At 36.9% G+C, this 26,657-nt stretch overlaps 1 protein-coding gene across 3 annotated transcripts in view; it reads right to left on the bottom strand.

Annotated features, from left to right (window-relative positions):
* Positions 1-26,657, bottom strand: part of gpc5c (glypican 5c) — a 180,258-nt gene that overhangs the window by 138,831 nt on the left and 14,770 nt on the right. For all 3 annotated transcript variants that reach the window (XM_048163431.1, XM_048163430.1, XM_048163428.1), the window contains exon 2: positions 23,265-23,426. In XM_048163431.1, the coding sequence (XP_048019388.1) occupies positions 23,265-23,426 (162 nt within the window). The remainder of the gene's footprint in view (positions 1-23,264; positions 23,427-26,657) is intronic.

Raw genomic sequence — 26,657 nt, 5'->3', positions numbered from 1 at the left:
TTTTTTGAAACCCATGACTTTCATCTGTGGAACACAAAAGGAGATATTTATAGCAGAGCGTCCAAGGCTAAACTGCTCTTTTACATACAATGAAAGTGGATGGTGACCGTGGCTGATTTACAAGCAAGATTTACAAAGCAAGATTGTTAGACTTCCATTGCAGTCTGTTTCTCACGCAAAGCTATTGTACAGCTTCAGAAAACATGGAATATAGCACACAAGTCATATGGACTACTTTTATGGTGCTTTTGTGTCACTTTTGGAGCTTGACAGACCCTGTGCCAATTTACTTTCGTTGTATGGAAAGAGCAGCATGAACATCCTGTCTAACATTCTGTTCCACAGAAGAAAGTTTAAAGATGAAACAGAAGTAGAGACAGATCATGTTTTCCATATTGCGACATACATCCGAGTGTAACAGATTAAAAAAAGAAAAAATGACGTGTTTTAAAAAAAAAAAACGAGTTTTTACAGGGTGGTCCAGAAGATCCAGTTATGACATTTTGATTAAACAAGGACAAAACATTTTGTAAAAAATGAAACATATGCATGAATTGACTGCTCACAATAAGATCTAGAATATACATTTAGAAAAAAACAACATAGGGCTATATATAACATATAGGGTTAATAACATATAACACAAAATATCATATAGGTATAGAGTTAGTTTGATTCCATGGCGACTTAAAACAAAATGAGAGTGAGCAAATGACAACAATTTTCATTTTTGGCTGAACTATTTCTTTTCAACCAGTCACAAAACTTTTGAGTCACAGGAAGGACGGATAAAAGAGGCAAAAGAATTCTGTAGCTCTATTCTGCGTTTTTTTCTGTGCCCTCTCTCTCTCATATACACAAACACACACGTGCCTAGACTTGTGTTTGGTCAGTGGTTTGTTAATGCAGGAGCTGCCTGTCTATTCAGCTGCGCTGTAGTCGAGCATGACCACACACACACACACACACACACACACACACAGGCTGTACCCAGGGTGCCGTTCTCTCTAAGGCCACTGATGTCAGACTGAAGGCATGTTAGGGGATGGAGGAACAGCGGCAACTGGACCGAAACTGAGACCGGTCAACAGACATACATATATACACACTCGCGCACACACACAGAAGCACAGCTCTCCATTTCACTCCATAAGCTGCGGAGGCTTCCATCAGTGCCGTCACAATGGACCAGGACAACAACTAAACTCCCCCAAATCACAACAGCTGTGTTCACACTTAGTGTTCTGGCACTCTGTCTGCACTGTTTTAATTGTAGGTCTATGCATGTCATACAGACCTCTTTATTGCTGCATCATATTTTGCCGTTTCAGAATTTTATACCATGAACGTTAAAGATATCATGTTAAAAAATTAAACTTATGTAACTTTAGTATTAAAACAATGGCCCAATCAGAAGAAACTCAGAGCCTGGCAAACATATTGAGCAGATAGGGTGTTGAATCTCACAACTATACTATACACCCTATATGCTCATATATATATATATGCAAAAAATGATATCTATCAAAAATTTCAGTCAGGATTCAGGCCACATCATAGCACAGAAACTGTAATCCTTAAAATTATAAATGACTTACTTTTAGCTTCTGACCCAGGCTGTATCTCAATACTAGTTTTACTTGATCTTAGTGCTGCATTCGACACTATAGATTAGGGGTGTGACGAGACAGGTAGCTCACGAGACGAGATGAGACTTGAGATTGAGTTCACGAGACGAGACAAGATATTTACACACTATTTTTAAGAAATCCTCAATGGCGAAATACATGACTAGAAAAAATATTCTGCAGGTGTATTTGAAATGTTTTAACTAATCATCTTGTAATGAATGTCATTTCAGTTCTACTTTATGCAGTAAAAGACAACAATACTCAAGTACTGTAAAAGGTTTTGCCACTAACTCAACTGATTGACTTCTCTTCTGTATGATTTCAGTCTCTTGAGACCTCGCTGTACATGATTTATGAGCTTCTACAACTTTTGACCTCCTAACTGAACTCCTTTCCACAAACTGATCATAGAAATAAAACAGTATAAATAAAAATGGTAACACTTTACAATAAGGTCTGATTTATTAACATTAATGTATTAACAAACATCAACTAACAATGAACAATATCTTTGCTACAGTATTTATTAAACTTTGTTTATGTTAGTTAATAAAAATAGTCATTCATTGTTAGTTCATGATAGTTAACAGTGCATTAACTAATGTTAACAAATGAAACTTTATTGTTTGTACTTAATAAGATTAAGAGAAAACTGTTATTCATTTGTATGGTAACACTTTACATTAAGTGCAACCATAATCGCCCTCTCTCAACATTCAAAGTGCAAATAAGACCAAATTTTTCTTTGATACAGATTTAAGAAAGCCCAGCCTAAAATAGCTTTCATATTGAGAGATATTTGCATTCATCAGGGAGCCGCTTTCAAAATGCGGGGTATTGAAATCGCGTTTGAATGCGCGCTTGTGTTTACTTTCACTTTCGTGATCGCGCATACTCTGTATGGAGCGGCGGCGACTGTTATCTAACCGTTTTTTTATTTAAATACAAAGCAAAACGACAGTGGAGGCCTAATGTAAATGTAGCGGTGGCATATTCTTTCCTAATCATCCTAACCAGTCTGTCATGGCAATATCACGAGACTACTTTTCGCCTCAACGAGAAATCTTGTCACATATCAGTTTCGCGAGATCTCGTGACACGAGATCTCGTCACACCCCTACTATAGATCATAAAACACTCTTAAATTGACTACAAAATTACACTGGTATTCAGGGACAGGCAATAAGGTGGTTTAGATTGTACTTATCAGACCATCACCATTTGTATATTTAAATGGAGAAAAATCTAAGATAACGTCAGTAAATTATGGAGTGCCGCAAGGATCTGTGTTAGGCCCTCTGTTGTTTTCAATATACAGGCTGCCATTTGGTAATATAAGAAAACATTTCATTACTTTCCACTGTTATGCCGATGATACTCAGTTATATATTTTAACACGATCAGATGAAATCTCCAAATTATCCAAGTTGGCAGAATGTGTTAAAGATATAAAATATTTGATGACCTGTAATTTTCTTCTGTTAAACTCAGATAAGACTGATGTATTACTTATTGGACCAAAAACCTGTACACAGAATCTCTTAGAATACAATTTGCATTTAGAAGGATGTAGTGTTACTTCATCCTCTAGGCCTGGGTGTTATATTAGACAGCAACTTGTCCTTTGAATATCATATTTCATATGTTATAAAAAAAAAAAAAATAAATAAAAAAAAATCCTTCTTCCACCTCAGAAATATCACTAAGCTACAGAACATCTTTATCTGTTTCTGATGCAGAAAAGTTAGTTCATGCATTCATGACGTCTAGACTAGATTACTGTAATGCATTATTAGCTGGTTGTCCTGCATCCTCAATAAACACGCTACAATTAGTCCAAAATGCAGCTGCTAGAGTTCTTACTAGGTCAAGAAAACATGATCATATAACACCAATTTTGGTTTCCTATTAAGTTTCGTATCATATATAAAGTATTGCTACTGAACTATAAGGCCCTAAATGGTTTAGCTCCTGTGTATTTAACCAATCTTTTACCACCCTACAACCCTACACTCTTTAAGATGAAAAAGATGGGTTAGGATTAGAAACTGGTTGCACCTAGAACCCTATTGTTAGAAACTTGTACATAGGATATCAAAGTCTACTAAAGGAGGTAGAGCATTTTCACATTTAGCTCTTAAACTCTGGAACAGCCTTCCTGATAATGTTCAGGGATCAGACTCAATCTCCCAATTTAAATCTAGATTAAAGACACAGCTCTTTTGCCAAGCATTCATATAATGCATCTCTTCTCATAATCTTGTACTCCAGTTATATCAGATCAAATGCACATGATTATCTTTGGATTGATAATGTTATAAACAGCAGCTAGGCTAATTATTTTCCATTTGCTTTTCTGTTTTATCTTGGGATGCCCATTCCGAAGTAACTAGAGAGTATGTCAGCTCCAGTTTGGATCCAGCCTCTTATGAAGACTTCAGATGCCTCAACTCCTGTGAAGAGACCTATTTTTCCTTAGATATATACTGATTTGTGTGACTGATTTCCTGAAACTGTGGAAGAACCACACTGACTGGACTGTAATGACATTAAATATTTTTTTTCACAAGAACGTTACAGAGAGGTCAGTGGTAGAAAGAAGAAACAGGAAGGAGATTTGTGAAATGTCAGGGATTCAAACTCACTTTGCCCATATCGGGACCACAGCCTACAGTGTCAGAGCACATGCAAACCACTAGGAAAAAAAAGGAAAGAGTATTGTAGAAGGAGAAAGTAAGGAATGGAAAGGCCACTTGCCATGTCCCGCTGTGTGTTCGTGTCTGCATATGAACTGTAAATGTGCATGCCTGTGTGCGTGCGTGTGTGTGTGTGTGTGTGTGTGTGTGTGTGTGTGTGTGTGTGTGTGTGTGTGTGTGTGTGTGTGTGTGTGTGTGTGTGTGTGTGTGTGTGTGTGTGTGTGTGTGTATATGTGTATATGTGTGCCTGTATAGGAGAGATGGTTGGAATGAGAGCAGCAAACCACAAGCAGAATGTGCCAGTGTAAGGTTACAGCATTTCAGAGGGCAGCCTCATGCCATGAACGCTCCGTAAAAACACCAGAAGTGGACAAGCAGACGGAGAAAGATACAGGGAGTTGAGAGAGGTTAATGTGTTTGGCTTTGAGGCCTCACGCCACAGCTCTTCTCTTACACAAGAAAATACCATTTCAGTCTATTCTACTTCTCGCTGTTTCTTTGTAATTATTTGTGAAATAAGCAACTGATCAGAGAAAATTGTTTCTACCATTTTTTTTCCCAGTGTGTATGTCTAAAGACAAGCTTTTCACAATGCACTTCTGCTGTTTTCAGGTGGAATTAGACACTAATTCCAGAAGAATCAGGGATGATTTATATGGAGCTGCAAAATGGGTGTTTAAACATAGGACAAAAAAAAAAAGAAAGAAAGAAAGAAAGAAAGAAAGAAAGAAAGAAAGAAAGAAAGAAAGAAAGAAAGAAAGAAAGAAAGAAAGAAAGAAAGAAAGAAAGAAAGAAAGAAAGAAAGAAAGAAAGAAAGAAAGAAAGAAAGAAAGAAAGAAAGAAAGAAAGAAAGGAGAGTTTCTCCCTTGAGAAACCCACCAAAAGGCTGACATTGCTCAGACAAGCACACGCAGCAAACTTAATGTCCTGTACAGAAACCAACAGTGATCTGACAGCTGAGAAAATGCTATCTGAAACCATTTGTTGCTCCATTAGTGCTTCACCATTAAAGCAGAACTGCCAGACATTGTTCATCTGATTTGTCAGAACTATTACTGGGCAAATTGCAAAGCTTTACATTGCTTGTTTGGTTCATAGAGCAGAGATACATACTGTATTACTGATTCTTTCTTTCGGTTTGCCCTAAAATTAAGACTGTTTGGAATGATGCTAACAATATTTTTGCAGTATGCAATATGTAAAACGTAGGGATGCGCCAATCGATCGGCATTGGCCGATAATCATATTCTATTGCTGCTTTCATGTGCTATCGGAAATTTCTTACTTACCACTTCTTAAGTCATTATTACGAGCCCATCGTATTCAAGTGTTTTGTTGTCAGAAAGAACAGGAATCATGTAGGACACCAGGGTTATTCCTGCCTATTCACTGGGAAAATCTTATTAAAGTCAAAATGATATTTAGCGTCCCATTCATTGACAACCATATAAACATTCACAGCACTATCTAGATAGTTAGCTTGCTGACAATTCTGGAATTTCAGTCAAATACAGGCTTTTTTTATTGTGTATAAACATACAATATGCTTCAAATAATTGTTATATGTAAATTTTCTCTACTTTAATGACAAGACAAGGCGATGTAGCTGTTGTGGAAAAAAAATAATAAAGAATATCAGTCACAGCAGCAATCGTTCTCCCCTCTGCCATGTTTAAAGTTTGTGGCACACCCAGCTCAGGAACTTGGGTGTCAAAATAATCCCAGAGTTCCCCAGGGATAAATACAATTTGAGAGGGCATTCATGTCCCATTTTTAACTAGGAAACTCGTATTTACGATAATTCCAATAGCATGTAAAGATTGGTAGTCATTAATGACGTTTTTCCACTGCATGGTACAGCCCGGTACGGCTCGGTATGGCTCACTTTAAATAGTACCACCTCGGTTGAGGTTGCAAGCAAGCAGATTACTGATTGGTCAGAGAGAATCATCACTACCAGTGTGGATTTGTGACACCAAACCAAACGGCAGTAGAGACGGCACAACTATAATGATAGGTCTATAATCCCACCCACTTTGAAGAGGTGCTAAACTACAGTGGAAAAGCAAACCGAAGCCAAAGTAAAAAGAGCTGAGCCGTGCCACTTTACTTTGTGCCTTAATTTTGGCTGATCTCAAGAACCGATCACAATTTTATGCCGAAAAACCATGAAAGTTGCCACCAACGCGCATGCAAATAGTGTACAGATGAGGCTTTTGCACCACATTCTGCTTTGTAACTTCGCAAAACATTAGTAAACCATAGAAATCAAACACCGTGTGTTGTAACAGTGGAAAATTTTGCTGTGCTGGCTAGACAGCATCCTTCTAGATATAAAAAAAATTTATAAAAATTGTTTTAACCTATTGAGTAATCAGTGAACTATTAACCCAGTGATTTGATGATTCTGTGATTCAGTTGTTCTAATCTAAATTTACTCTGCCAGTAAGCAGAATAAATTTGAACCAATCAAATCTGAACCAATCATATTTAGACTGATGATTATGAGTAATAGATCATGTTATACTGACTGTGAGATGCACCTGAAATCCTATAAAACCTGCTGTATTCTTTTGACTGGAGAGATTCTCTGAGACTGATGAGAACTCTCTCGGCCGTGATTTGATTAAAGGCATTCAAGGACAACAACTGCAGTCTCTGTTTTTGTGCAGCGCTGCAACTTCGACACTTGAAATCTGTCTCCCAGGTTTAGTGTCAAAAAGGGTCAAGGGCCAACATTGGTCAACTGACCGACTCAGCCGACGTCGATTAGGAGACGTGCTAGAGTATAAATTATTTAAGCGTCGATTAGGAGACGACCCAGGTTAACTTAAGTCAGGTGTGTAGGGGAAAATCTACCACAAGTGCCAATAAAGTGGTTCTTCAGCCTTACTGATCGGGCTTTTGTGGGTTGAGAAACACTGCTGTATACCAGTGTAATGTGCTCAAATTGTGAAGTAATATGAAGTGCTGCCAGATCTCACAAAAATAGTCTAAAATAAGTAACTTGAGTCATTAAATTATTTATTTATTTTCACTTTATGTAAGAGCAAGCCCAAATTCGGTTATAATAAGCAGACATTGAAAAACTAAATATCAGCCATAATTTTTATCAAGTCTTTCTCAAATCATTATTTGATCGGCTGCTGAAAGTTAAGTCATCTTTATACAAAATTTTTATTAAAAATCCAAAAAATAACCATATTTATTTCCGAGATGATTAATGGCACCACTCTCTATTGCATGAAGTTCAAAATGACAATGAGATGCAACGTCAAAACAATCACTAATTTTCATTACGAGGTGGTAATATGACATGACATTAGAATCTGTGAGCATTAGCGATTCAACAAAGTTCAACAACATTGAACCTTTTGCAAATGCACAGTGACTACCAATAGGAACGAAGACTGTGAATCCAGTTCCTTCATTTGACAACAACTGGACGTGACAAAAGTAGCAAACCACAGTTTGAAACACTTATCACAAATACTTTTTTAAACAGTAGGCAGTATACCAACTATACCACACAGCATGAAGTAATAAGTATGTTAGTATTCCATTTCAAACATCTCTGAATCCAAATGAGCTCAATGGAGAGAAATAAAGGTTTATGATAGGAGGATTAATCCCCATCACTGGGCTCAGGAGGAAAGTAACACTCTGTGCGATACTGGTTTGTGAGCTGGCCAACTGCAGTGTTGCAGGGATGCCAGTGAGCCAAGATGTGGGCCAGATTTACAGCCATATAATTGGATGTTATATAGCCTCTTAAGAGGGTCTACTAAAGGCTTTTAGAGATGACTAATCCAAGTAATGACCAAGACTCATTTCCTAAACGCACAGTCTGCTGGCGAAGGGATTCAGTCAGATGAGTAAAACTGAACAAATGATGGTGGAAAGATAAGATATAAAAGGTGTTTCCACCTCAAACTACTGCTGCTGGGATAGGTAAACATTCCCTGATGTCATGAACCTGTTAGTGTAATAAACATTCAGAAACGAATGAACTAATTTTTGTACTGGATTCAACGGTAAATCTACATGTTTGATCCAGTAAAACCTGATAACCCACAGTGACCCACTTTTGTCACAGCCAAGACCCAACACACAAGGCCATGCTGCATTCCTCAGTGACCACGGTCAGCATTTGGAGTGTTCGAAGGGCTAGCTGGTCCGAGACATGAAGAGTACATCATCTGTCGATCATCTTCCACCCCAGAAAGCCCCGTAATCCAGCCAAGGGCTCGTGTTTCACACGGGTCAGATGCAGATATGAGTTCATCTCCTCTGTAGGGGGGCTATAAAATCCCACTTTAATTAGTGACAATACATACATCCCTGTCCTCTGACTAAAACAGCTGTGATGAGAAAACGCGTCACATTACCACATGCAACTTCTGCATGAGAAGCTGAAGAACGGAGAGCAATAGGATTCGAAAACAGTTAACAAGAGGGAAAAATAAATTGAATGCCTGCTCTGCGCTGATACACAAATGGGGAATGGATTCTGTTGCTACCAGTTTTTGTTGCTTGTTGCTACAACTAAACATTGGTGCTATTAAGTGTACAGAAAAAGCACTAATTGGACTAATGGTTAGCTTAAGTTCCAACACACACAGAAGAGAGTTTCAGTCAAGATATTTCAGATCCCATTCCCCCTTTTGCCGTTTTCGTTCCTTGCTTTGCCGTCTAATAAACTGGATCAAATTGAACAACTTGAAATAAATCAAATACATTAAAAAAAAAAACTATGGTTTGCTTGTTGTATTCCTCATTTTTAATTTATTTGGGATAAAAGCATGTGCTAAATTAATACATGTAAATGTATACTACCTTACAAAAGTTTGGGATCATTATGTTTTTTTGTTTTTTGGTTTTTTTTAAGCAAGGATTCATTAAACTGATGCAAGATTTCATTACAATTTGATATTTTATATATATATATATATATATATATATTTTTTTTTTTTTTTTTTTTTTTTTTTTTTTTTTTTTAATCCTGTACTGTTTATTTTCTATTTTACTTCTTATACTGTTATAATGACTATTGTTGTTAATTTAATTTTTATTTTTCAATAAATAATAATTTATATAAATAACATGCCATATTTTTTGGTATTGAGAAAAAGTCCATTAGTGATTTCAACTTCAGTGAAAGTTACATTAATACGCCATGGGACGGCAGCAAAGACTGTCTTTATGAGTGAATCAGTCGCAAAGACTTTTATACTGAAATGGACTGAAACAAGGAAACAAGGATGTTGTTTTTACTTTAAACATCTTACAAGACGCAACTGACAAATGCATTGACTAGCGCTGTCATGGGAATGTCTTAAATGTTAAAAGGACAAAGACAAAAGATATCGCTTTCCTCAGTGGACATTCAAACATTCAAGAATATCAGCTAGATGCAGGGTTTTTAAAGACACTCTGTTGTTGTTCTTATTTATTTACACACTTGTTCCGTCGAGCTGTTGTATAAATGCAATATCACACTTGTAGCCGTGCGATATGACTGTATATCAGAACTCTGTGATTGCCTACAGCACTCGGCCGCATCACAGCCATGCTGATATACAGCCATATCACATGGCTACAAGTTTGATATTGCTCATATATATGAATGTTTGTTTGTTTGTTTATTATCTAATAATATTCACAATATATATTACTGTTTTGTTTTGTTTTTTTGTTTTGGCTTGTTTGTTTTTTCAGATAAATACAGCCTTGGCAAACAATAGTAATCCCCCCCCCCCCTCTCTCTCTCTCAAAAAAAATAAAATAAAAAATACTGAACCAAAACATTTTAGTGTTAAAATTATGCCTCTTTTTGACATTTGTGTATAATGTGTCACTGTATTTCAATCGGTGTGAATCCCACCTATTACTAAAAACTTTTTCTTAAACCACTTAATAAATCAAATAAGTTTACATGTTGTTGACTTTATCAGTGAAAGGCTGTGCATATAACTGCTTTTAATAAAAGTAGCCAATTAAAGGCATTCTTTTGCAGCATACTGAAATGAATTACTACGCAATCCACTCAAATCTAAACCCCGAGTTCAGAAATGCCCTGCAAACAAACATATGTGAGCACAGAAGGTTAAATCAACAGCATTTAATGCTCCACATTAGGAGACGTAACCACCTGTCTAAAATGCTGCAGACATCCAATCCCCTCCCCTCAACAGCGTCTTTGCTGTCAGAAGGGAAACAGGTGGAGGGTGCAGGGGAATGTTTCACCAATAGCTCTCTCATCAGATCGCAATTAAAATGGCTGCACCATTATATCAAAAGTCACTGAGACACAATTCCTGAGATGCCGGATGTGGTGTGTGTGTGCGCATGAGAAAACACTGCTCTCTCTAAAAGATTTAGTGATCGGTCTGGTTAAAGTTGAGTGACGTCTGTCTCCTGATCGCTGCACCGATAATATTTCTGAACACTCCAATCATCATCATTCACTTCTGGACTGGGTCTCAATTATGCAAGAGTCTCTGCAGTCAAGAAACAATGCAGTAAATTGCTGTATAAAAGCAAATTGTTTCTGGAAAACAACTGATTCGTAGTATTTGTGTTGCCCATAATTATATGCATGTGTGTCTTTAGTCTTGAGAACAAAAAATTTGTAATACAAATGCAAAGTTTTTAAACCCACATTGGACAAATTTAATTGTAAAATGGATTGCAGTGGACCGTAGACTGATGTTAAAGGGATAGTTCACCATGATTTACTCACCCTCAAGCCATCCTAGCTAGGTGTATATAGACTAGACTTCTTTCAGATGAACACAATCGGAGATATATTTAAATATCAAAGCTCTTCCAAACTTTATAACGGTACTGAAGGGGGGGGGGGGGGGGTTATAAAAGTGTTATAAATGTCTGCCACTTTTGATCAATTTAATGCATCCTTGCTGAATAAAAGTATCAATTTCTTTAAAAAAAGGGGGGGGGGAATTCATCCATCCATTATATTCCATACGGCTCCAGGGGGTTAATAAAGGCCTTTTGAAATGAAGTGATGCGATTTTGAAAGAAAAATATCCATATTTAAAACTTGATAAATTCAAATAACTAGCTTCCGGCAGACGACCGTACACATACTGCGCAAGTCGACATAAGTCGAGTAATAATAAGAAATATTACTTGAGCAGCAAATCAGCATCAGCAGACTGGAGTAATGATGCTGAAAATTCAGCTTAAATTGTGACAATATTTCACAATATTTTTGTTTTGAATGCAGCCTTGGTGAGCTTAGACTTCTTTCAAAAACAAAAAGACAATAACCAAAGAAATTCAACTAATAAAATACTAATAAAAAGTCTGGGAAAAGTCCAGCCAGATTAAGAGTATAAATCAGACACTTGGATGGGAACAGGACCATGTAACACTTTAATGAGGACTGATGATCCCTTAATTCTGAAATGAAAAAATGCTTTTCTCTTCCAACTGAACACTTTCTTCTAGTGCCAGCTGTTCAGACATCTCAAACATGTTCTGTGATGATTGGTGGCAGCTATTTCTCCTGAAAGGTTCACCGTGCTGCTGGAAAGACTGAACAACAGGAAATCAAACTGTCTCTTCTCTGTCTCTCCCTCCCAGTATTAGGACAACCTAATGATGTTGGAAGAGAACATGAGAGAGGGTGGAGAATATGAGCCATGATTGGGTTTGGATCGTGTGTTTGGTTGTCCGTTTCAGTCTGAGGTAATGAAGTGTATAATGAGACATGAAGCAGCTAGACGCCAACCTAAAAGCCGTGTGAAAGTGGCCACAATGACACTCTGGAGATGATACCACTCCCTTTCTCCTCAGACGCCCCCTGGCCTACACACTACTTGTACTCCTATTTCCTGTTTTTTTTCCGCCTTTAAAACATCTCTCATTAGTGGTGTTTGTTAGGGTAAGCATCACTATTACTATTATTGCTCATACTTAGAGTTAGTGATTTGAACAGCCCTAATTCTGTTAAACTGTTAAACTTTGGTGCACAACTTATCTTTTGACATACAACAACCATGTAACGCCCAAGCAAACAGACAGAACACCATATCAATTGCATAGCAACATCATGGCAACCAAACACAACACCCGAGCTCTTGTAGGCCACTCACGTATTCTTCAGAAAATATACACTACCATTCAATTTTGAGGTCATTAAGATGTTTTTAAGAGATTAGGTTGTTTATTCAGCACAGACACTTAACATTTTTAAAACTGACTTCAATGTCAAATAAATGCTGTTTTTTGAACATTCTTTTCAGATTGCAGAAAAAAATGCATCACAGTTTTCACAAAAATAATAAGCATCAAGCAACTGTTTTCAACATTGATAATAATAAGAAATGTTTTCTGAAGGATCATGTGACACTGAAGACTGGAGTAATGGCTGCTGAAAATTCAGCTTCTCATCGCAGGAATAAATTACATTTTAAAATATATTAAAATAGAAAACAGTTATTTAAATTGTAATAATATTTCACAATATTACTTTTTTTTACTGTATTGTTGTTGTTGTTAATTAAATTCAGCCTTGGACTTCTTTCAAAAACATTTTAAAAAAAATCTTACCAACCCCAAACCTTTGTATATACACTTATATATATATATATACACTTCCAGCTGCTGCAATAGCTAATGACCAGCTAGAAATCATTATCAACTACCTACCACCAGAAGGTTCAAACTTAGTGATTATTATTTTATTAATATTATTATTATTATTATTTATTTATTTATTTATTTATTTTTTAGGATGGCCTGGAAAAAGGTCCTAAGTGGATAGACCAGTTGATTTTGTCTGGTCCCAGATGGTCTACCACCTCTAAGTAGCTTTACCATCTACCAAATCACAAAGCAGGTCCACCATCTGGTTCTCCAGTTAATCAACCTCGTATACAAGATTGGACCATCTAAATGTCAATAAATGACAAGCTATAACCTATGTAAACCATGTAAAAAACAGTCATTTTTGAGTCATTTTCACTTCTATAGACTCCACTTCTTTTTCAAACAATTGCTTTCATTTCTAGCATGAAAGTCAGGTCATGTAAGTGGGTGGACTAGCAGGTAAATTAAGGGTAAATAGCAGGTCAATAAAGGCCTTCTGAAGCGAAGTGATGTGTTTTTGTAAAAAACAAATAGCCATATTTAAACAAGTTATGAAGTAAAATATCTAGCTTCCACCAGACCGCCTTCTGTATTCAAGTTCCGAAGAAAGTGTAAACTGACGTCGCGTCAGTATGCTTTGTGAACTGTTTTACACTTTCTTGAATACGGAAGGCGGTATGGCAGAAGCTAGATATTTTACTTCATAACTTTTAAATATGGATATTTTTTACACCTAGGATGGCTTGAGGGTGAGTAAAGCTTGGGCTAATTTTCTTTTGAAAGTGAACTAATCCTTTAACTACCACCTTAATGGCTTAGTTAATTACTAGGGGTGTGACGAGACGGGTATCTCACGAGACGAGACGAGACTCGAGATTGAGTTCACGAGACGAGACGAGACAAGATTTTTACACACTATTTTTAAGAAATCCTCAATGGCGAAATACGTGACTAGAAAAAATATTCTGCAGGTGTATTTGAAATGTTTTAACTAATCATCTCGTAATGAATGTCATTTCAGTTCTACTTTCTTAGTATGAATTATCATATGCAGTAAAAGACAACAATACTCAAGTACTGTAAAAGGTTTTGCCACAAACTCAACTGACTGACTTCTCTTCTGTATGATTTCAGTCTCTTCAGACCTTGCTGTACATGATTTATGAGCTTCTACAACCTTTGACCTCCTAACTGAACTCCTTTCCACAAACTGATCATAGAAATGAAAACAGTATAAATAAAAATGTTAACACTTTACAATAAGGTCTCATTTATTAACATTAACATTAATTAACCAACATCAACTAACAATGAGCAATATATTTGCTACAGTATTTATTAATCTTTGTTAATGTTAGTTAATAAAAATAGTCATTCATTGTTAGTTCATGATAGTTCACAGTGCATTAACTAATGTTAACAAATGAAACCTTATTGTTTGTGCTTAATAAGATTAAGAGAAACTGTTATTTGTTTTTATGGTAACACTTTACAATAAGTGCAACCATAATCGCACTCTCTCAATATTCAAAAGTGCAAATAAGACCAATTTTTTCTTTGATACAGAGCTAAGAGATGGTTACAACTACACTGCCCAGCCTAAAATAGCTTTCATATTGAGAGATGTGCCACGAGATCTCGTCACACCCCTATTAATTACTCACCCTGTTGTCGCTCCAAACCCATTGTACACAGTGCAGTGCTTCCGGGTTCTACGTCAGAACACCAGCTCAGTATTGGCTGACGCTGTTCACGTGAGCAGCATGACGTATGCGTGTGATGCTGACGCAGGAGGCGGCCAATAACGATCCAGCATTCTGACGTAGAACCCGGAAGCACTGCGATGTGTACAATGTCAACTGTGTAGGAGACTGACAAGGAAGAGAAGAAATTGTTGAATAAAGTCTTTATTTTTGTTTGTTTTTTGCACACAAAAAGTATTCTCGTTGCTTCATAACATTAAGGTTGAACCACTGGAGTCACATGGACTATTTAGCGATGTCTTTAAGTACCTTTCTGAGTCTTGAAAGTGGTAATTGTGCTGCAGTCTATGGGAAGCCAGATAGCTCACAGATTTCATCAAAAATATCTATCTTAATTTGTCTTCTGATGCTGAACGAAGGTCTTACGGGTTTGGAGGGACATGAGGGTGAGTAATTAATGGCAGAATCTTCATTTTTGGGAGAACTAACCCTTTAAACTAGTTTGAGTTCTTTTTATTGCTATAGAAAGTTTACCTCACTTGTTTTGTTTTTTGCCCCACACAATCTCTCATCATCTGAAGCTAGACATTTCCAGAGAAACTGCATTTTAGTCTTTAGGGGAGCGCAGACAGCTGGGTCGCTCTAAATCTTTCTTTAACCTTTGTTAAACAACAAAAGCATTCATTCTGTCCTTTACGGCAAACAACAGGCTAGCATCATTCCCTGAACACCAGCGTCCATCTCACAACAGCTGGTCAGCAGGGGCCGCACGGGATGTTTAGAATCCATCCATTCCACTGTTACCATGGGAATGACATAGCAGGTGCCTTGCGTGTGAGGCTGGAGCCACTAGATTTGCTCAGAGGTACGGTATGAGCATCACTTCCTGTCCCAAGCCCACTCACCGCTGACATCAGGCTTTGGGTTTGGGGTCGGCCCGTCAGTTCAGGCCAAACTGCCTCTCTCTCTCTCTCAATCTTTTTCTTTTTATTTTTCACTTTAGGAGACACAAGTTGTGGTTCAGGGCCAGCTAAGGAAGTAACATGGCAAGCTCAATTAGTCAATGGATAAATCTACCCTCCAAAAAGGCCAAATGATCTGTGGGAGGAGGACGTACAAGAGGAGGGGGATTCCTCTGAGACTTTAAGAGTCATGCGATCACTGATGAAGACAAGGGAAAGACGAATTACAACAATGGGAAAAGAGAGAATAAAGGCCAGACAGAACGAAAGATTGAAGGAGAGTGAGTGAGAGAGAAGGGTTTCCCCAGAGCACAACTGGCATGATGCCACCAAGAAGGCGTCTGCTGTCACTGCTAAGCAGTAATGAGGTTTTTACTGGCACTTTCCTTGAATACGGTAAACTTTAGTATCCTATGAAATTTTTAAAAGCACTGGAAGCCCAAATCCCATGCTTTACGCTGTGAGCGCCATCAGATATGTTTGATAAGTGAAAAGAGGTGCAAGGTTTTGCTATCTAACATGCCCATTTTGCCCCTGATAGTAGATGCCTTAACTACACAACAAAATTAAAGGGTTAGTTCACCAGAAAATAAAAATTCTGTCATTAATTACTCACCCTCATGTCATTCCAAACGCATAAGTGAAGATATTTTTAATGAAATCTGAGCGATTTCTGTCACTCCATTGACAGCTGCGCAACTACCACTTTGACACTTCAAAAAGTTCATAAAAAGATTGTAAAACTAATCCATATGAATTAAGTGGTTTAGTCCAAATTTTCTGAAGAGACTTGATTGCTGTACATGATGAACAGATTTAATTTAGGCTTTTATTCATACATAAACATTAGGGGTGTAACGATACGCTCAGGTCACGATACGATACGTATCTCGATACGGAGTTCACGATACGATACGTATCACGATATTTTGAACAAAATGAAACTGAAATTCAAACAAGATTTATTAAAAAAACATGAACAAATTTCAATAATTTTCCTTGTTGTACATATATACATTTTAATAAAAACCTTCTGTATTCAAATTAACAGTTGAATAGGGCTGTCTGTCACTGAAAAAAAATGTTAAATTTAACATGAACTTAGAATTATGAATAGGGGCCGTTCATATATCGCGTCTAAAAACAGGTGGAAGGCGCGGCCGCACCGCTTCTCCTTCTTTCCAAAGCGCTTGCGCTCCCGTGGCGTCGGTCGTTGCTATGCAACCATGAACTGAGCTCTCCAAGAGGATCAGGATGTTTCTGCAAAGGATAAATGATTTCTAGCCCTTGCATTAGTTTTACTACGAGATATATTGATGGAGATAAGATATAAAAACCACCATGAACAGCTATGATCAGCTATGATCAGCTGTCCGGCTGAGCTTTTGATGTTTTGTTACGGAAAGGCCATAGCTGATCGGTTGATTCTTGTCACACGACCTGCGGTGCGCTTGCGGCATTCTGAGAAGTTGAGAATTGCATGCGCGTCGCGACCGCGTTGATCCCATTATGAGCGCACCTGCCGCGCGGCTACATTTGAATATAATAACTGACTTGCACGCGGAAAAGACGCAATATGTGAACGACCCCACAGAACTTCTTAAAGCAAAGCATCGCAAGCGTCTTTTGCTTTTCTGTGAGCACAGCTGTTGCTGTGCACTGCGGTGAAAGAAAGCCAAGACTTTTCTCACGCGACCATGCAAGAGACTGACATTTAAACACGTTTAAACCTGCTTGCAAGATTCAATGTGTGCCCAAAACACTTACTGAACTAGAGAGCTGATTGAGACACACCATCTACGATAAATCGTTACACCCCTTTATAGTAATTTAAAAATGTGGTAGCATTGGATCTGGACAGGAAGGATAACTCTGGGAGTTGGAAGGGGTGTGTCGCGATTCTGCCTTCTCACATCGCGATACAGGTTCGTGGACCTGCGTATCGCGATTTCGGTTTCATATCGCATATCGTTACAGCCCTAATAAACATTCATCAACGCACACACCAGCTGTGGTAAACGGAAGCTCAAGCATGTTTGCTTGACATGCGAGAACCAATAAGGTTCATTTTTGTGTGTTACGCAGCAAGAGCTTCCGCAAGAAACGATGAGGTTCATTTAGACAAAACCACTCAATATGGATATGTTTTATAATCTCTTTATGAACTTTTTGAAGTGTCATGATGGTTGCATAGCTGACAATGGAGGGACAGAAATCACTCAGATTTCATTTAAAATATCTTCATTTGTGTTTTGAAGAAGAACAAAAGTCTTACGGGTTTGGAACAACATAAGGGTGAGTACTTAATGACAGAATTTTCATTTTTGGGTGAACTATCCCTTTAAATCTTATTTAATGGTGTAGTTAAGGCATCTACTAGCAGGGGAAAAATAGGGCACATAGCCAGCAAAACCTTGCACCTGTTTTCACAGGCGATTTGTTGACAAAGATACAAAAATTACCTCAGACTTACAGGTAATTACTTGTGGAAATTGCCACTAAATTTCACACACATAAAGTTTTTATTGAGCAGCATTCCAGAGCGTAAACGTAAAAATTAAGTTTTTGGGGTTTTTTTTAAGTTCCTCATCATGTCTCGCCTCCTCTCTCCTCTCCTCTATCTAAAGTCTTTACGCAACATCCATCTGTTATTTTGCACCTTTTCAAACCTCTGAGGCAAAAATGAGGACATAGAAACACTCACTCGTGCACTTACCCACAGGGAGAAAGACAATTAGTCACTGTCATTATGAACCCAAGTGAGGAGAAAAGGTCTGACTGCTGCTCCAGGGACTGCCTTCACTTCATTGTTTCCCTTTCTTTAGCTATGTTCAAAATGGCATTCTACCATACCATAAAACACCAGAATGACCAAATAAGTTTGACAAAATGTGCAGTTTAAAAGCAGAGTACACTGTGTGGAATTCTGTATCCCACAATGCAATGCGCTAGACATTACTTTTTTTTATTATTATTATTTTTTTTTTTTTTTTTTAGTACAGTATGAACCATATTACACACTTGAACTAGGGGAATAAAAAATCATTTAAAAAAAGATTCAGTGGACAGAATGTGTGAAATTTAGATGCAAATTTTAAAACCGTACAACTTGCGCAACCACACAGTATTCCACTCCAAACATGGAGTCTGAATCCAAATGAGCTCAGCAGAGAGGAATAAAACAAAGACAGGATCATTTAATAAACATTCCAAACAAAGCCTTTGTCTATTAAACTTCTTCCTCACTGACAGTGACTCAACATCCCCTTACCAGTGTCTCTTTAATTCTGGGATTCCTTTCTTAGTCTGAGATGATCAGAGCAAAAACTATCCTTAATAACTCAATAACTTAAATCCTTTACTAATACACTATAAACACACCCACCGTCACGATGAAGCTAGATAATTAGAATCAACTGTCTACTGAACTTCCTGAGATGAGATCCCACACAAATGAGAAGAGACAGGTTCATATACACACCGACAGAAACCTAATCAAACACACATGCCTTCTAACTATACTCTTATATTAATGATGGAAAACCTCAAATCATCATTCTAATTAAGTTTTACATTAAGTCTGTAATCAGACGTGATGTCTGTAGTGCGCCACAGGGTAATTATTAATCCAGGATGGAGACAGCAAAACAGACATTGTGAGAATTTGTGTTTCTGTAAACAATACAAGAGACTGTGAGAGACAATCATTACAAATATGTGGGACATATTATACATTCTTCTTAAAGGGATGGTTCACCCAAAAAGGAGAAATGTGTCATTATTTACTCACCCTCATGTCATTTCAAAAATATGTATGACTTTTTCTTCTGCAGAAAACAAAAGAAGATATTTTGAAGAATGCTGAGAATGACCAAGCATGACTGGACCATATTGACTTTAAAGGGATACTTCACCCTAAAATGAAAATTCTGTCATCATTTACTCACCTTGAAGTTGTTCCAAACCTGTATGAATTTCTTTCTTCTACTGAACAAAAAAGATGACATTTTGAGTAAGGTCAGTAACCAAACAGTTGAAGCGCCACATTGACTTCTATAGTATTTCCCCCCCCATACTACTGAAGCCAGTGGGGCCCATCAACTGTTTTTACCCATATTCTTCAAAATATCTTCTTTTGTGTTCAGCAGAAGAAAGAAAATCATACAGGTTTGGAACAACATGGGGGTGAGTAAATGATGACAGAAATTTCATTTTTGGGTGAAATATCTCTTTAACTTTATACAAGCAAACATACATTTTTTTTTTTTAAATATCTTCTAAAGAAGTTGCAGATTTTATAGAAGTTTACTTATAGAAGTCACAGAGCTTTGAAACAACATGAGGGAGAGTAAGTGATGACTCAGAATTTTAATTTTTGGGTGAACTGATCACCTTATATTCCAGTGTTTTCAGCCTCTCAGGAGGCCCTCTATATGTGCTGGGAATTTAACATGAATTTGGGAATGCAAAGTTTAACATTTTCATAATGTCCAACATTTTTGTGGACAGAACTTTATAGAATTTCACTAGATTTCTAATGAGAAGCATTTGTAAACCTGTTGTCACTGAAACTTAAAGGTCTTCCTGCAGTTTTCTGCCAAAATAAAAGCTTGAAGGTTCAACTCTTGAAAGTGAATGAATGAATGAATGTCTATGCAATAATTTTTGTTGTTTGTTAGACACAACCAATCTTCCTCACTAACCCTGGCCCATGTAGAAACTAAATAACAATGGTTGAGAATCTATAAATCACTATAGAGACTATAGATTTCACTAGTCTTTCAAACACAGACTCTGCACACACATCAGGAGCCGTAAATGGCGATCAGCTCCATTGTTTGAACATTCCAGATTACTGCATGTGACCTGTTGACGGCGAAACATTCTGTGCATATCTCCGCATCCGAGACACAAACGTTAGAAACACTTCAGTGGAATGCAATGAACAATCTGCGCTGTCTTGGGGATTCGTTGCCAAAAGAAAACGGGCTAGGAAAGACAAAGGGATGATTGAAGAGCATAACCAAAAACTATGTATGCGGTTTCCCTTCTTGTGAGATGTAGAATGTGTAAGAGTATGTGTCCATTTCTGTGGAGGTCTGTGGCCGCAGATCGTGTTAAAATGAGCGTATCGTGCGTGCAGGACTGAAATAGTGTATGTGAGAGCTCATTCATTCACACCAATGCTTGATACTCATGAATGAACTGACAGAAGACCTTAATAACAACCGGTGCTCTGTGCCAAAGCACACACAAGGCTGCATACGACTGAGATTCTTTAAAGCCCCACTGCCGATTATGGTTTGGCCACTGGGTTCGACACTCGTGAGAGTGTGGGCAAGTACTCTGAATTCCCCTTCTAAGAAATTAATGCAGTAAAACCTAACCAAACCTCATATGCTTAGACTTCATAGAACATAATCTAACATAATTAAGACTTTAAATGCTTCTGAATGTTTGCAGCTAGCTAGTTCATACTTTCCTAAAAGACACATCTGGAGCTTTAATCAAGACGATGAGAAGAGGCTTCCTGTTCACATACAACCAACGCCAAAGATGAAAATCTAAAGATTCTCTACCAATCACAGGATGCCAAACCACGTGGGGGGAAAAAAAAAACCACTATGCCATTTACAGCAATTAAACAAGTCAAACTACGGGCAACAAAGACAGGTACACAGAAACAGCCAACCCGTAAATTTGCAATCCATCCATCCCAATCCAGGCTCTTTGGAAAAAAATGTGCCTGTGGCAGCATTTCTGTAAAATATTACATTGTTTCTTGCGCATTTTATGACCATTTTAAAGTAAAATGTCCAGTAAGTGGTGCTGAAAGCGCATTCAGTTTTATCCAAAACAGATGAACATGAATGTAGCAAGGTTTTATAACATTGGTTGTTGGAACTTTGGAAACTAAATGTTTGGTGATTGGTGCTAAAAGATTAATTCTCTGTTGCATTTGAAAATAGCATACCACCTACACTAAATCCTACCCTAAATCTAACATACAGCATTAACAAAAGCAAACAGGAGATATAAATACATATACTGAAGCGACGATGCCATTTTAGCTTCTACAAGTTCGTGAGCTCTTTTATTGTGACTCGTGTTTCAATGAACTTACAGTTTACACCAGAATAGCCATATATATGAAGCTGGTTATGTATTGCACATGTAAAAATTTATTAGATTTCTATGCATTATATGTTAAAAGCTTTTGAGGTCAAAACATAGTATTGTGCAGAAAACTAAGTCTTGAAATAAGCATGAAAATAAGTCTTATTTTAATCAATAATCTGCCTCCGTAATCATACTTTGCATGAAAAGGAATACAAATGGTTGGAGTTTTACTGCAAATAGTGTTCATTTCAGCTGGAAACTGTAGTGAATTGTAAGTATAGGTACATTTTTGGAGTTTTACACAAATGTAGGTAGAGGCCAACCCTCTACATTGTGAGTAAATCAAATTTCAAGAGAGGCGACTAAAAAATGTCAGTGGGTAGAAAATTGTACAATTTCAGTCGCAAAGTTAGAGGCAAAAAAATAAGTATAATTATAATTTTATTGCCTGATGAGGTTTACGCACCATCGCTTGGCTAAGAGCGTCTGTCCAGATTGGACCAGTGCTGCGTCGTCATTAAAGTTTTATCATTTGCATGCGTTTTTAATCCTTGCCAATTTAAACATTCAATCGCATGAAGAGACAAAAGTTTCACACCTGCTGTGTGAGAAGTTTTGTGTGCACCCACATCCGAAGCACGTGCCCAGCTGCGTCTGACGGCACGCGAGTACTGAACTGAGCTCTCTTTCACATCTCACGCTTGAATGGACAATTTCACACAAAATAACGTCAAAATGCCCGTCTGGCGAATATCCTAGAAAACACAGTCAGTTATGTCAATATACTGTGTGTAACAGTATAATGAATCCGTGCATTAGTCTTAAAGTGACAGCAGTCTAATATTCCTGATGGTGCCTGTGTTTTAATGTTAATCAAACAACAGACTTGCTGCAAAAAATCATTCAATGCTCTTGACTGAACAACATTTGTAACTTTAATATGGATTAATCTATATTTTATTTATAAAGTGAAGATTATGCAGTGTTATCTTACATTTGATTACTTTATTCAATTTGTGTACCTAATCTACATCTAACTATACTGTTAGATCTACATGAAAAACCTGGAAAGAACTGTTTATTTAATTGGCATCTTTTCTATTGTGTTTATTTGTGCTATTGCTTATTACAGACTGTTTACTTGAGTGTTGAAATTTATATTTTATATTTAGGTAGAACTTTTTCAATTGCATTGTTCTTGCATTCCATGTACAAAGTCTGGCGAGTAAAATAAAAATAAAAAAGCTTCAAGCTTCATTGTGTCCGTAGAAGGTTGGACGCAGTTTTTTCCAATAAGCATATGTTGCTATATCCATATAAATTAATCCATTTGCATCATTGAATCATTTTCCTTTTATCACTGTGAAGGTGTTTTGAAACTATCTGTATTGTTTAAAAGCACTATATAAATAAATAAAGGTGACTTGACATTTATCCATCAATCCATTCCTGTCTTCTACAAGATTTATCCATCCATTTCACTTATCTATCATCCATTCATCCCTCTACCATCCATCCACGCATGCATCCATATACCCTGGAAGGCGGTGGCATGTGCAGAAATGAGATATTTCAGCTCAAAGCTGTATGATCTGATGTTCTGGGTGGTGTCTCTCAGGACTGCCGCTCTGTAGCTCTCTTCCATTCTTCGCGTACAACATGATGGCCCAGCGTGCTTGCACACTGACAGGTCCACATCTACAATAAAAGAGAAAAAAGTAGAAGCACTTGTTAAATAGAAGTTGCACAAATAAAATGAGTGACAATATGAAAACATAAAATTATTGTGCTAAAACTCTCTAAAAAAAGATGGTTCTTTAAAAGGTTCTTTACACGTAGTAACAGTTCTATTTAGAACCGTATCATCTTGAAGAACCTGTTATATGCTAAAATGGTTCTTTGCATTAGACTTTAGGGTTTTTTCCTGCCTTTTTGTTTTTCAAATTTGTAACTGTCAAAGCAACCTCATTACTGATTTTCTGGAGCTCAGCCATCTAATTACACAGACTGTAAACATACTCTCAATAGGTAAATCATTTCTTTCTTAAAATGTCTATACATTTTAACTTTCAAGTTGTAACTGGTTTCCTGCCAATCATGTCTTTTTCTCTTTTTAGTTTAACAGAAGAGTGAGCAGCTCTGCTCAGTATCTTCTTTTCTCCACTAAGTAACAGAGGTATTGAATTTATGGTCCATATTGTTAGATTTTTTTTAATTATTATGCATAAATATAAAAAAAAAAAAAAATACAAAAATATTTGTAAAGTTTTGTAAATATACAAAAAAAAAAAAAAAAATACATTAAAGCTATCCCATTAGTTTATATGACTTTTTCCTTTTAACATTGTAAAGGGCTCAAATAATTGTCCATTTTTGCTAATTTTGGCCTGCATAAACATAATTGCCTTTATATAAACAAATAGAAGAGACACTGTAACTCTAAACTCAATTGTGTTTTTCAGATGCTGTCACATCCCACAACCTCATCATCTGCAGAGACAAACTGCCACTCAAAATACACACATAACGATGGGCATCATAGAGGATTGTGAAAATATTTCACTGGAACTTGGTTTTCATTACATCTATATCATGTTCAATGTCAGCTGGTATTTGAGTATTTAGCTAATAACTGTAGTTAGAGCACTGTCATTTTTGCTAATTTGCCTTGTCAATAAAAAATAAAAGTACCTAATTGATACAGTATGTTTTTATTTAAATGTAAACCCAAATAGAGGCCACAATATATTATAAGACCAGGCAGATAGAAGGGTAAAAATATAAAATTTTAACAAATTATATTAATAATCCTAATATTAATAATATAAATATACTAATATACTAATATTAACGAAAATAAACTATTAAAGTGCCCCTATTATGTCTTTTTTAAGGTTCCTAATATTGTTTTGGGAGTCTCCTACAACAGGTTTACATGCATGCAAGGTCAAAAAACACTTTTGTTTTTCTCATAATATACATTTAATTTCACCTCAGTTCTCTATATTTTATAAACGATTCGTTAAAAGCAGTTCAAAGAATCAGTCTCTCTAAACTCCTCCATTCCGTGAGCTTACACTGCTCTGATTGGTCAGATGGCCCAATCCTTTGTGATTGGTCTACTGCGTGCACCACGCGGCCGTTGCCATAACTGAACAACAGCTATCAATTCGCATGACAATGTATACAATGTATGGACAGAAAAGAGAGCATTGATTCTAACGTATCATTTCGAGCCCGTGTCCGACAATGAAACGTCTGAAGTAGTCGATCGACCAGAACCTGATTCACAATAACGACTGGAGTACGACGTTTCTCTATGGTAAGTCTCACTTTAGTAATTTATAAGACGTGATAGCAGCGTCTAGGCCTGGGCGATAAAAGTGTAACGATATTTATTAATGGTACGTCTTAATCGATAAAGATAGAAAAAAATGGTCAATATAACTCTCGATATAGTGTCACTTAAATGCGTTAAAATGTAAACAGACATCAAGCTCGCTCTGTCCCTGGATCACAAACAGACGCACTATGAGTGACACGCAAACAAGTTGCTGTGGAGTTCAGATGGTCCACCAAAAAGGGTTCTGCTATTGTTACAAGCCAAAGAACACTAATTTGGTAATGTTTAAAACCATTTTTCTTTAGAGTGTACATACTTAGCAGTTATGGCATTGAGTGTTACTGAGGCTTTGCTTATGCATTGGAGAGATCAGGGGGCTGGGAAGATATATAGTATAATGAAACCTGAACCTGAGAAATCTCTTGCACTCTCTTCATGGCTGCAACTTAATTACCCAGGATGCATCACGTGCTTTGGGTCCCAGTTGGGTTAAGTCAGTTAAAGAAGCACTGAACCCCATGCTCCCACCAGCCTAGGCCTTTGTATTGCATATATCTGTACATGCAAAATACCTTGTAATACTGTGTGAACTATGCACAAGAAAACAAAAACAAGCATCTTGTTGTATTTTAACACACAAGTGAAATAATGGTTTCTGCATTTTCCATTGCAAACATTCCGAAATGGGAAACTCACTCAATAGACACATTATGGTGCATTCTTAAATATTCCAATTCATTGTCACTCATTATTCTCAACATTATGAAATGACATGAAATGTTCGCTTACTGTTTCCATAGTTAATTAAATGACAGATTCAGTTTAAAAAAAGAACTACTGCCGCTTTCATTTATAATGCTGCATGGGAAAATGTTTTCATAGCCATTTTCACTCTGTAAAAACATCCCTCAGAGTTACACAGTGTTTGGAAACATGTTGCAACCCTCCTCCCCAACCCAGGCTCATTAGAAAAACGTGCCCCAAACTACATTTTTACAAAACTCCAAAAACAAACCTATACATACAATTCATTGCATTTTCCAGCTGAAATAAATCACCAACAACTTTTATTCTGTTTCACATAAAATGATGAGACGAGTTTGGAAGCTTGTAAAAAAAGGTAATTGCGACTTTTTATCTCACAATTTGGACTTTTTTTCTTGCAATTGCGAGTTTACATCTCAACATTCTGTTTTTTTTTCCTCCGAATTGCGTGATATAAAGTCAGAATTGCAAGTTAAAAAGTCAGAATTGCAAGTTTTAAAGTCAGAATTGTGTGATATAAAGTCAGAATTGCGAGTTATAAAGTCAGAATTGCATCATATAAAGTCAGAATTGTGAGATATAAACTCGCAATTGCATGTTAAAAATTCAGAATTGTGATATAAACCCACAATTCTGGGAAAAAGTAAAAAAAAAAAAATCTCACATTTCTGACTTTATAAGACGCAATTCTGAGTTTACATCTCACAATTCTGAGAAAAAAGCCAGAATTGCGACTATATCTCGCAATTCTGACTTTATAGCTTGCAATTGTGAGAACTGTGAGATGCAAACTTGCAATTGCAAGGAAAAAAAGGTCAGAA

The sequence above is a fragment of the Megalobrama amblycephala genome, linkage group LG17, assembly GCF_018812025.1.
Source record: "Megalobrama amblycephala isolate DHTTF-2021 linkage group LG17, ASM1881202v1, whole genome shotgun sequence".
NCBI lineage: Eukaryota > Metazoa > Chordata > Actinopteri > Cypriniformes > Xenocyprididae > Megalobrama > Megalobrama amblycephala.
The sequence above is the reverse complement of the archived record's forward strand: the minus strand, read 5'-3'. Positions and strand labels throughout refer to the sequence as shown.